The 13,943-nt window shown below is 37.8% G+C and overlaps 1 protein-coding gene across 1 annotated transcript in view; it reads right to left on the bottom strand.

The window, feature by feature from the left end:
• Positions 1 to 13,943, bottom strand: part of PRTFDC1 (phosphoribosyl transferase domain containing 1) — a 47,014-nt gene that overhangs the window by 13,258 nt on the left and 19,813 nt on the right. The window contains 1 exon segment of the mRNA XM_082044854.1: positions 6,423 to 6,488. Coding sequence (XP_081900980.1) covers positions 6,423 to 6,488 — 66 coding nt within the window.

The raw sequence follows: 13,943 nt of genomic DNA on the forward strand, positions 1-13,943 counted from the left end.
CCCACAGCTCCTCCTGGTGTAGTGTCACTGGCAAACTTAATATACATTCAATTCCTGTGTTCAGATAATTTATAAAAGCATAAAAGAGCACTGGCCCTAAAATTGTGTTTTTAAATGCAAAGGGGTCCTGTGAAGTTTACAGTTCTCCAGTTTTGAGTGATCAGGGTGCACACAACTTGTGACTCTGCACATGGACATTTTCAGAGAGCAGAAATAATATTTGTGGTGTGAACTGGATCTACACAAAAATAAAATTTGTGCTCTCATATCCTTTTTTAGACAGTAGTAGAAATGGTTCATAGCAGCTTGTCTTGTGACATCTGGAAAAAGCAGGTTTTAGACAATATTAGTACTACGTAAAATGAAGAAGAAATAATTTTGAATAACTGCATTCCATGTGAATTTGTCTCTCATGCTAAAGAGCCACATTTTCTCTTTTATGATAAATTTCAATGTATCTGTGCATTTTGGATGTCTAATAACAGACTGGAAACCTGCAAAAATTGAAAATCCGTAGTTTACTGCTTTTCAAAGCCCCATGAGCTTACACACGGCAAGAAAGTCAGTTATTATTATAATACATGTAAGAAAAATCCTGACTTGTAACAAGCTGAAAAATACTCGGGCACTCAGTCAATATATTTCTATTGTTTACCTTCCCACAGGTCAGTAATAAATGGAACAATGTCCGCTAACAAGACCGAGCAGAGCGATGAGATCACGTATGCCTCCCGCCTGGCAGCACTAAGTGCTATGGAAACTATTTTTCACCTTCCTGGAAAAGAATAACAATGTTTTCTAGATTTTGATTTTGTGTTCCAGTTGTTGGACTCGATGATCTTAAAGGACTCTTCCAACCTAAACGATGCTATGATTCTATGATTTCAAGTGAAAAACTGCTATGAAATAGCAGTGCTTTGAAATTAGCACTGAAAAAGTGTTTGAGGGAAAAGCTGTCTTTGAATTGACACAAAAGGTAAAATTTTAATACAGTAAAATGCTAAGTGGCAAATTTAGAGAGGGGGAGTATTTCCTGGAAAGCAGAAACTTAAGTAATCAAATAAACAACCATACTTAATGCAATACTACAGCTAAGAGGACAAACATAGCCCTAGCATGTATAGCAAGAAAATCAGGCAGATCCACAAAAAGGGTATTTTCTCCTGAAATATTTCAGCATAAAATCAATAGAATAACATGCACGCACATTAAAACAAACAAACACGCTGCCAAAAAAAAATAAAACAAAACCCAAACCAACCAACCAAAAAGTATCATAGAATGAGTTTAAGACTAAGAAAAGAAGAATTATTTGAGACCTGGAAAAAACACCTTATAGTAAACTAAGGTTTGTAGCAGGAAGTAATAGCTTTTATTTAATCAACAGCCCAGTTCCCAGTGGGAGAACATTTTTCACAGAAGAACTTTGACCTTTCAGCCCACAACCTCAAAGAGACCACAAAATACCTTCGACAGCTGAGCCTGGGAACGACAATTCAGAACTGCTGTATGCACTGGAAATCATGGAGTCGATAAAATACCGGCCTTATGGCACATTATAATCTTCCACTGCAGCTGACCTTCAACTCATTTATCAGTGTTCCACACCTGATAATTTGCTCTCTTATTTTAGCTCAGAGGAATTCTTAACATTTTTATCTGCCCCTTTGGTCACAGGGCAGGTGATTATGTACGGCGATCACTTTTTTCCCCCAAATGGCTTGATTGCCATATTAGGTTAAAATTAAGAATTTCTCCTAATGTGTACTTAGCTTTAAGTTGGCTGATTCTGTTCAGACCAACAGAAGGATCCACATGCTTGAAATTCTATCTCTTCCAATGACATCAATTGCCTAGTATTAATTTTCTGTTATTAATTTTACCTTCAAGCCTTGTCTTATTTACAACCTACAGTGTGCCAGTGCTTTACAGCAGGCTCCCAATGTATTAGTTTAGCTAAAAGAAGCTTCAGTAATGACTGAATGATAAGTAAATATGCAACCATATGGCAATATAAATTTGATAATGGCAAGCTGCTCAATCTAGTAGGCAAAGGTATTAAAAAAAGGCAACAGCGAAAGGCAAAAAGCTATCCAAATTCAGAAGAGAAAATCAGGTTCACTGTGGCAAGATTTGCAGAAATTTTTAAGGAAGCAATTCAAAAAGGAAGATTTACCTAAGTGTTGTAAAGCTCAATGAAGGTAAGCAGGTAGCAAGCTTAAAAGAACAAACTTTTTCCCATGTTACCTAAATATGAGACTCCCGACTATAGGATCTTGAGGGACTAGAGGCGTAACTGGAGTTACAAAGAGGTGACACAGACATGGATCACGGTTCTAGCAGTGGATGTATTCAACATGATAGTCCAGATGTTACCTGGATTTTGGAATTTTCTGTTCTTGCTGTGTTTCATACAACCTTTCCCTAATAACATTTCAGTTGTCTGCTGCTGAAGACATGATACAAGTCTAAATAGACCTTTCATCCCACTTAGTATGGTTGTAACGGTGGTCTTACAAGTGGAGAAAATACATGGAAATTGGAAATTATGGAAATACTTTTCTCTTTGAGTCCCCACTGGTGTCCTGGGTTCCATCCTCTCTCCTTAGATAGAACTATTCTTAAACTATTTGGGGATATATGTAACATATCGCTAATTATACCAGCTTATAAAGTAGGTATGGTAACACAGTTGCTGGAAAAGGTGAGATCGTTTATACATCCACTTCTACAGATGAAGGCATATTCATAATATTAATAAATACAAAAGACTAAAAAAAGAGACACAGTCTTTTTGGTTTTGTTTTGGTTTGGGTTTTTTTGCTGGCGAGGTGGGGGCTACGAAATAGTGGATTTTCATTCCTTTTAGTTCAACTTCCATTTAGAAGTCTGTATCTTCAGTTAGATTATTTCCAAAGGCACCTTCTTTTCATGTATACTCTGTATCATTGGAAATACATAAATTGATAATATGATTCTTCAAACTGAATTGCTAATGGATTATCAGTTTCCTCATCACACCAGCTTTCTGAGCATTGTTTTTGGGGAACCTCAGGTACTACTGTTTAAGTAAGACATTTGATGGCAAGTTAGGCTTGAAGAAGTAGTGCAATAGGGCTGAGGAATCATCCGCAAACAAAGGCTAAACAATAACACATCGAGTTCCAGTGAGGAGGTGCAAAGGAAGCTACAAGCGCTGCTCTTAGAAGTGAAATCATTTTACAGTCTGCACAGAAATGAAAGCCACATACACATACTTCATCAAGACATTGGAAAATAATATGAAAGACTTTTGAGAAATTAGACATCTGAGTAAGAGCTTTCTACAGGGTTCTAAAAAACATCATGAACGTTTGATTAGAATCTTTTTGGCTGGGGTGATCCACATCTTATGGTGTTCCTGAAAGAACAGATATCGTATCTCAAAAGCTCTTTACAAACATTAATGATAATTTTTACCCAAATGCGCATTTTAGCTTTAAGGTAATTGAAAACTAAGCAGCTACTTAACTATGAAATCAGCTACTGAGAAATTTTATGTTCACCACTTACATCATTGAAAGACATTTTGAAATAATATTTTTTTCTGCATTGAAATGAATAGTTACAAAGCATTAGGGTCTGAAGCTGTATCAGGACTCACTCTTCAAGTACCTTTATTAATGATTCATGCCACGGTAATACTCATTCTTGCCTCTGTGACCTTCTTCACAGAAGAAGAATTTCAAATTGTGGATGACTTTCTTCAGGTTACAGTTTGGGTCTGTATGCTAACTCTCCTTTCTCAGAATATTCCTCCTTTTTTGTGGTTTGGGTCATTACACATTTTTCCCAGGCTTATAATATTTTTATAAACAAAAGCATATTGTAGAGATGTACAGAGGAGATATTCTTCCTTCTGAAGAACTATTATCCTTAACAGCTTCTTTTTAATTAGTTTTTTTTTTTCTTTTTTAAGCTTCCTCAGGGAAAAAAACCCCACATTGTTACAGAACAGCATGTTCATGAGTATACTCAGTAATCTTTTTTTCCAGTAATAAGTAATTAATGGAAATGATTTAGCTGTTCACTAGGGCTAGCCCTGGTTCCAGGTATTACTACTTAATGAAGAGCACTTTAAGATCAAAATATCGGAATCTTTCGTCTGCAGGTTTCAAAACTGTTTACATTATTGATGCTTTTGAACTTTGCAGAAACTTAATGGAACTTACATTCCAAATCCATGCTGGTGCTTTTGAAAACATCTTCCACGATCATTAAGTTAATGGGACTTAATCTGGCATATTAATTCTTCAATATAATTACAATCTTTTCTTACCAAATACTCCAAGCAGGCAGAAGAAGCACCAGCTCACTTAAAAGCAGAGAAGTTGAATTCTATCACTAAGCCTTCCACTAATTCACTCAGTGACTTAGGATGGTTACTAAAGCCAGCACTTTTAAAAGCCAGCAGCTAAACTAAGGTACCAAAAAACACTTCAAGGAAAGATTTACATTGACTGTAGGAGGCTCTGAATCAGTCTGCAAATGGCTGATTAGTAAAATGTGCTGAATACTTAAGTCAACAACAGATGGAGGAGTTGGCATCCGTGGACATAAGGCCACTCCTTCATATATCCAACTTTAGACATGTAAGTATGAATATTTTAGCTGAAGGTTCACATCCCAGCTTTTCAATCAGTAAAATAAGTCTTAAGGAAATCCCATTCTCACGTGTTACAGTGAAAATGCTATTTAATTATTCATACCTTGGCTGTGTCACAGACAACCACACAGACAAACAACCGCCCAACATGTCCTTTGGGCAGGTCTGCTCCCCTGGCAGCCCCAGTCCTCCACACCCAACCTCCAGCTCCGGGCTCCACTCTGCTCAGCAGCCCCCGCTTTCCCAAACCAGCCCCTTCACACCTGCCCCACATCCCAGCTCCTCGCCCAGCCATCCTGAGCTACCCCGCTGCCCAGTCTGATCCCCACGGATCTCCCAACGGCCACATCTTATGTCCTGTTCTATAGCTGGGAACAGGAGGGTTGTGCCAATGAGAAAAGGTCACTGGGATTTTCAGTGTAAGAAAACAATTTACTTCATTTTTGGAAAGCGCACAACTGCTTGCGGTAAAATTTTGCTTCTCTCTCATATGTGCGTGGACATAGACAAATACACAGAAGTTCTGCAAAATAAAAGAACGTTTTGCCCCAGTGAATTCAAATAATACTAGAAAGCTTATATCCAGAATAGATATTAATAACTGAAACATGGAGAAAATTTGGGATTGGAAGATGGGGAAGGGAACCTGGGCCTGGAAGCTTAGAAAGTGTTTGGACTATCAGGGAGAGAGACGTGTCAGGTGAGATGAATAGGTGCACTGCCAGTTCTGCCTGTGAGGCAGGGAAACACATGCAAAATCATCACAGAAAAACAGGTAGCTCCAGTGTTTGAATATAAGAAAATAGCAAATGAATTAATGTTTCCCAAAACATGATTAATGCTCTTATGATAATTTGGAAACAAACAAACACCCAGCAGGATTATTTAGAAGTGCAAATTGAGGACAGACGTATCACTAAAATATTCTGAGTATTACAGCATTTTTTTCATTTAAGTTCTAGTTGCATCAAAAACTATTTAATATTAATGAAACATTTAAAGTTAAGTTTTTGTCTTCTTTTTCTTCTGTGCCATAGCACAACAAAATGAATGAGTTTGCTGGTGCTATATTTGAGCGCTTTGAAGAAAATGCTATTATTTAGTGCCGGCTAATAAGAGAGTAACTGCACGTACAGTACAAATAACAAGTATTATGTTGTCTTAATGCATAAGTAAAGAATCCATTTCTGACCATTTTCCACACAGACCATTTGCCTAATGAAAACAGCCTTCCTTCCTCTTCAAAGTACTGCTTTGTATTACCCTGCTTGGATGAAAATAGCCTTTTCACTGACTCAAACCACTCTCTTTCATTACCACAATGTTCAAGCGTAGTGCAAAGGAAATTCAGTCATACAGCCAGCCTGACGCTGAAATAAAAAAAACCCACCCATTTGTTCATCTCAGTGAAAGGTTCCACAACTGAACCTTGTACGGTAGGCAAATTTGTATTAAACTCCTCGTATGCTGAATTCAACAGGGATACTCAACGTGCAGTTTGCTGGCGTGCACCCACAGAAAAAACAAGGCTCCAAGACAGAAACAAGCTCAGGAGAAGCATTCCGGCACAGATTATACCCGCAATCCGGCTGGTGGTATGTGTACAACTATTGGGAAATGCAATTGGAAAGCAATGGCATTACAGCAATTTAATAGAGATTAATAAATTTGTTTGATTCCTATATTAGTATCTGACAGTCCATGTGCAAAATTATGTAGCTTTTCTCAAGTGTTTTTAGTGGATGTATTTTCTTTCTTAAATTTAAAATAAACAAACCTTTCCAGTCAGCTTTGAAAGATCATCTGCTCCCATTATCTGCATATCTTGCATAGACTGATCATTCTGAAAGAAGAAAGACAGGACTTTGAATTTTAATATAACCATATAAAAAAGAAGTAGAAACAGGTTAACTTTTTTGGATCTTTCACAGTCTTGGTTACAAACACTTCCTAATGCTTGTTAGTACAGGTGTATGACAAAGCAACACTCCCACTTGTTCCTGTGGCTTCTATCATCTCCTGGTTGTATTTTAGCTCACATCAAGCTCCAGGCTTTACTGAACTAAAAGAAGTTACCTCTTTCTTTTTAAAATAAATAATGTTCCCATGCTTGCTATTCCCTCATATGACAAGTGTTGAGTAATGTTTTTGTCTCTTTCACAACGGAAAGACAGAAGCATCTCAACACTTGACCAAACACCTGTAAGCACATTCTTTTTTTGGAACAGTCTTTAGAAACACATGCAAAACGTGCTTACATCTGTCACTCACACTGAGAACTCTGCTATTTTTGAAGAAATTCACTCAGTATTTTTTTGAGGGTGGGAAAGTTTTGCAAAAATTATGACTTGTTATCAAGAATAGTTTCAGCATGCCATACAGTTTCAAGAATTTTGGTTTTGCTTTTTCAACTAACTCAAAGATAAGATCACAATTCAGTAAAAACAAACACTGTATATTAGGTTGAACTAAATACTAAACCCAACAGAATAGTATGCTTTGATTTTCCTATCAGAAAAGGTTTGTTGTTGGTGGTGGTGGTGGTGGTTTTTAAATCAGTAAACCCTTTTCTTTTGATAAATTTGTTTTACAGGCATTTCTAGTACAATTTTTTTCTGATGGAAAATTCTCAACCAGGTCTAAGTTCAAATCATTAACAGCAGCATACAAAGTTAAGATCACATAAGGGAAGCCCTACTTTTAAGGGAAGACAAAAGAGCCCTCAAAGAAGGTAACAAATTGAAAACTGTAGTCATGACCAGACTGTACGAACTTTCCAGAGAAAGCAAGAACAAAATTAAGTGTAGTGAATAGAGGTTTTTTGCCAAATTGGTGCATGTGCTAATCTAACCTCCCTACCCATAGGAAGACAGCATTAGTCCCATTTTAATAATAGCTGTGGTACTACAACATGACATTGTAGTTTACTAGTAACATCAGGAAGCATCATCATTACAATAAACCGCCAGAAATGCAATACTTTAATACTTTGGTTTTATTTTATAAATTCAGTGCTCTGAAGTCAAATGCTTTGCCACAAATAAATAATGGGACAGCAGGACTTACAAGGCAGGTGGGGATTTACTAGACTAAGGGGTTCATGGCTCTTCTCCCCCTCCTGCACCTGCCCACACTCACAGCCCAGGCCACAGAGCCCAGGGGCTCCCAAGGGACCTTTCCAGACACTTGCTCACAGGCAATCTGACAATGTCAGGAACTATTCGTTGTCCCCATCAGAATGGGTTGCCTAAATGAATACAGTAATTGTAGGTAAAGGTTGCGGGGCTGCCCAGATGGCAATTTCTCCAGGTTTGCATACTGCAGACCCACCAAAAGGCTCCCCTTTTACTCAGACTCCACTCCCCAAAAAACTCTCACACCACAGCTTTGAAGGGGTCCTTAGCAGTCATTGCCCTAAGAGACAGTTTTTAGACCTGCCTTCACTTTTTCTGCACCGGATCTAGGAGCTTTAGATCCTTTTCATGCTGCTCTGATTAGTTTCCTGGGAAAGAGAGCTACAGCGGGAATGAAGGTTACATCCCATAGGTTTTCTAATAAAAGTTTCAACATTTCTCTTATTTTTTAAAGAAAAACAGGAAGAGTAAGAGAAAGAGAGAGAAAGAGAGAGAAAGAGAGAGAGAGAGAGAAAGAGAGAGAGAAAAAGAGAAAGAGAAGGAGAAGGAGAAGGAGAAGGAGAAGGAGAAAGAAAGAGAAAGAGAAAGAGAAAGAGAAAGAGAAAGAGAAAGAGAAAGAGAAAGAGAAAGAGAGAAAGAGAAAGAGAAAGAGGAGAAAGAGAAAGAGAGAGAAAGAGAGAGAGAAAGAGAAAGAGAAAGAGAAAGAGAAAGAGAAAGAGAAAGAGAAAGAGAAAGAGAGGGAGAGGAGGGAAGGAGGGAAGGAGGGAAGGAGGGAGGGAAGGAGGGAAGGAGGGAAGGAGGGAAGGAGGGAAGGAGGGAAGGAGGGAAGGAAGGAAGGAAGGAAGGAAGGAAGGAAGGAAGGAAGGAAGGAAGGAAGGAAGGAAGGAAGGAAGGAAGGAAGGAAGGAAGGAAGGAAGGAAGGAAAGAAAGAAAGAAAGAAAGAAAGAAAGAAAGAAAGAAAGAAAGAAAGAAAGAAAGAAAGAAAGAAAGAAAGAAAGAAAGAAAGAAAGAAAGAAAGAAAGAAAGAAAGAAAGAGGAAGAGCAACTGATTTCCTCAAAAGATTTTTTTTAAACTAAATAAAAAGTGCAGACAGAGAAAATGTTAAGTTCAGGGTTAAAAGCATAAGCCTTTTGTCATAGATCAAGACAGGTCACTCTTCAAAAGTCAGGGACAAACTCAGGTCACAACTATTATAAGACTATTAAAAGCAGATAATTTCTAATATTTACCACAGCCTGTGTAACCAAGGCACTGGCAAAATATTTTTTCATTTCCAAATGAGAAAGGCTGGAATTTCATTAACCACCAACACACAAGAATTACCGAAGGGGCAGTTTGCCCTTAGTTGCTATCATAGTTGAATAAGAGAGAGGAAATGAAGCTAACAGTGAGGTGCAATGATTAATGAACTTATTTATTTTTAACTAAAAAAAATAAAATCTCTTTCAGCAGTCTTCACAGCAGCACCGTTTCCTTTGCATTTGGTATTTCTGGCTTCAGCTGAAAGGAAGATGCTGAAATAGCATCTTCATGCTGGCAGTTGAGCAAACACAAAAGCCATTGAGAGCCGGGGGATCAGAGATCCCGTCACTCTGCGTATTCACACACTGGTTGTTGTGACACAACCACACACAATTATGAAAATCCTCATGTTCTGACTGGAGAACAATTGCTGTCAGAGGACAGGGCTGAGTATTCACTGTGCCTAGAAACCATACAGAAAAATGCAGCACTGAATCCTCCAGCCAACATGCTTTCAAGAAATTTTGAAAATTACTTACATCATGCAGTAGAGTGATTCTATTAAAACAAACCAGATCACTGATTTTAATGCCATTTGTAACTATCTCTACATTCATCAATGAACTCATACTGTAAAATAGACACCTGCCAAACAGCAAGACTCAATACCATGCTGTCACACTACCCTAATCATAATGTTCATACAGGTAACGTGCACACTGTAGTTGCCATAGGAACCTCTCAGTATTTTTTGCCAAGTTCTCAGTTTATAAACTCAAAATAACACTGCACTAAATGTTAGCTATGAAGTACAATAAATGTCAGGAAAGAAAAATAATCTGTTTCATTCAGTACCAATCACTGTCAGTTCAGAACTGTTTGTTTAATTTCCACGGTCTCAAGTCATTCAGAGCCTTTTTTTTCCTTTGGGAGTTGTTCCATATCTTGACAAAACTGATCCGATCGAGTCTCTAGGACTTCTTTTAAATGCAGAGACAAGAATTAAAAGTTCACTTCTTGTCACCTGAAGTTCCTCAGTACTTGCTTTCCAGCATCCCTAAACCCTATCAACACAATTTTTGCTTGATACTAATGTCCCAGATGAATACATATCAAAATGATACTGTACTTCAATTAATGCAGCAGAACAAAATGTATTGCAGCTGTTTCTAACAAGACATGATGCATTGTGTCACATCCCTGTGCCTCAGCCCAAACTGTATTTAATATTGCATTTCTGGGTTTTTTCTGTGTTTAATTTATCTGCATTTTCTCAATTTTTTTTTTTTTTAATCACTTGCTGTGTTGTTTTCTCACCCGTAGATCTTTGGTTTATAATTTTATTTCATTCAGACTTTGTCAATATACACCTTTAGATCTGGTGAATACTCAATGAATGAAAGCAAGAATGTTGCTATTTCCACCTCAGTTTTTCACGGCGTAATAAAACCTTGATTTTCTATGTTGACTGGAAGTATAGATATTTAAATTCCACCTATACTAAGTCATGTCTTTTGAAATGGGTGGGGCACAGAATTATTACATCTCTTGAGATCAACACTTGGACATAGTTGAAGTTACAAGTAAAATGAGTTGGGTGGTCTCAGGAAAATTTATTATAAACAGCATTGCTCATCTGAAAATTGCACCAAACTGTGAACATCTGTTACTCTTCTCAAGAAACAGAATCTGGAATACGTTAGTACTGGGCTCACTGAAACACAGATTCTTTAATCATGGCAAAAAAAGTAGCTCTAACATAACAGTTTAAATGCATAACTAAATTATTATATATGGACACCAGGTCATTAGCACACATCTAGTTAGTATAGTCTGCAGAGTTCATATGGAATTTCTTTGAAAAACTGTGATTGTCTTTTTACCTTTTTCTCCCAAAATTCATTGGGGAAATTCTTAACAAAGAGGGATGTGGCCATCAGGCCTGTTCTACTTTGCTTTCTGCCACTGGAGTGACACAGCAGATTGGCAAGCTGAGGATTCCCATGAGGACAGTTCTTTCACTTCACACCATCATCCCATCTCCTACAACTGGGTTTTCCAGGAGGGTTTTGATAAAAAAAGTGTTTGACAGACCATCACTTTCAGTTGTCCCTTGAACCTCAAGCCATTGAATACAGTGTGTCCCTAAGGCTCCCCTTATCCTTCCCTACTGGCCAAGTGAAACAGCTAGGACAGAATTAGTGCCTGTCAGGTGACTGACTTGTACCCACAATTGGCAGAGTTTGAAAAGCAAGAGTCAAGCACGACTTCACCAAAAGGTGTGATGCAATATTTCCACTGAAGTAGATTTCAGTGTCCACATTCCCTTTGGGCTCACCTTTTTATGACAGTCTGTTAATACTGTCATTAACTGCACAAGATCTTTGCTGTTTCTGTTCTCATTGGGTCACCCATGACCTTGAAATGTGTTCATGAAAGACAGGATGACTCTGTTCCTAATTTAGGTATGTGAAAGTTAAGACATTTAAATCTACGCATCCTGGGCTTCTTTCATAATCAACTGAGAAAACAACATAGATCATGTAAATCTTCTATTTCACCAAATGGGAAAGCTCCAGCAAATAATTTACACTCAGACATGTAACTGTGAGAAATCTGAAGTCAGGTGAGATGAATCCCAGCTTAAGAGATGAAATCAATATTTTCTTTCTAAAAACCTCACTGAACACTCAGAAAGAAATTATTTTCAATCACATTTACCACAGGCACGTAAGCAGCAATTATCTTGACTATTTTCCATTAGTAACATCCTGCACTATCCACTCAGGCTCTGTTTCACACAAACATTTCACACAATTCTCCTTGGTATCGCTCCAGGATAATTTGCTTGTATGGTTACTGGAAGGTTTCATTTTAATCTAGGTGAAATAGATCTGGGGAGAGATTTCAAAAGATACAACCAATCTAATATTTCTTCCAGCTTGTGTCACCAAAAAAACATTAGCAACCAGTCTTGGTGGATTTTTTACAAAAGCATTACACTGGGTAATTAATAATAATAGCACTGGACAGTTAATAGGGGTCGACATGCTAAACTTCTTGGAGCAGAAATATAGGGTTTAGCCACTGCATAATGAAAGCAATTGGGTTTCATGTGTGGGGAGTTCATGATCATTGAGAATGGAGTCTCAACGAATCTCAATAAAACAATAACTTGCTTTTGATGCTGGAGAAAGGACAGCAGCTGGGCAGGCTGCACTAACAGTACCTCTGAAGGTGATCTGAACTGCTGCATTTTGAATGCCACTGAGGGAACAAGGTGGATGGCACTAAAGCCAAAGGCAAGATGACATTTACCAAGATAATGAATGATGGGGATTTGAACAAAATTATTGGTAGTTCATACAGTAAAGAAAAGCTGAGACTTTGAAACATTGCATAGACGCAATTGACTTATGAAATGGATATAAGTTTTCAGAGACAAAGCTAAAATGCACTGCTGCAACAGAAACGGAAAATGACAGAAAATCCAAGCAGAACTGTATCTGTGGCATACAAATTAACACATATTATAGATATGGTTTTCAATTAAGAAAAACCATAATGCTCAGATAAAAACAGAGCAGATATGACAAGAAATTACTTTCCAGTTAATAGCTTTCAAAAATGAAACCACAGAAGCATTGTCTCTCATTCAGCTTTGAAACAGAGAATCACTACCTCTATGTGACTTAGCTGCAGCAAACTGATTCATAATATAACAAAGCTTTCTGCACTTAAAAAATAGCACTGCGGAAATTAAATGCTGGTTTTGGCAGAGTTTAGATAGATGCATCTGCAATTATAAAGACTTCTGCTTTGAAATGATATACTGTTCAATAATTATAATATCTTTTGCTACATTACCATGGTCTATCATCTCAGACATGAACATAATAATTAAAATGAAAATGTCGATGTTCCAGTTTGGATGTTGACACCTTAGCATGGAACGTATTTGCTTTGCAGCCTGCCTCCTGAGAAGTACTCCAATATATGAATATGTTGGTTGGGGAACAGTCAGTACAGCATCTACATCATCTGTTAACCTATTTTGACTACAAAGTAAAGTCGAAGTGCAATATAAAATATAGGCTACGAAATTATCCTCAGTATATCAGCAGCACTAAGAATAACATCTATGGAATGTTAATACAGAAGATGCTGTACTTACCCTGTTTCCCCAAAAATAAAACAGAGTCTTAGATTAGTTTTTCTCCAAAATATGTTTTTTTTTTTACATGTATAGCTGCTTGGACACTATTTAAATTGACTTTTTTAATGAACTGTAACTAGGGCTTATTTTTGGAGTAGGGCTTGTATTTTGAGCATCCTCAAAAATCCTGAAAAATCATGCTAGGGCTTATTTTGGGGAAAACAGAGTACGAGCAACATGCACTTGAACTGATACCATTTTGGGTTTCTTCTTTAAAGAACACCAGTTCAGAACAAAGAAGCTCAAGAGCGCAGGTCAGAACATGGACTGTCATGGTTTTCATACCAGGCAACTAGATGGACTATTCAGGCTTAAGTAGCAACATTCAGGGGACAGCTGGTAAGTACTGTTGATCTGGAGACCTGTGCTAATGAGTGAGAATGATATGGATCACTTCCTAGTAAAGACTGGAGAGCTCCCCTTCTCTTCCCTTCCCCTGCATCAGATGTGTAGCAAAGGGCAGCCTGCAGCCTCCAGGGCACACCCACACTCAAAATAATCAAGTGCCAGGTCACTGATATATTTGTAGGAGGTGCTTTGAATACCTTGCAAACAAGCCAACAGTGCTGAAACAACTGGAAATCGAATACAGTAAACTGGCATACACCCACTGTCAGAACATCGCCTGTCCCGCAGGGACAGTAAAGGTACATTTGTACTGAAGTGCTGGTGATTTCATGTGCCTCTGTTAGCTTTAAAGCTGCC

Source organism: Streptopelia decaocto (assembly GCF_964273445.1).
Source record: "Streptopelia decaocto genome assembly, chromosome: 2".
In the NCBI taxonomy this organism is placed as follows: Eukaryota; Metazoa; Chordata; class Aves; order Columbiformes; family Columbidae; genus Streptopelia; species Streptopelia decaocto.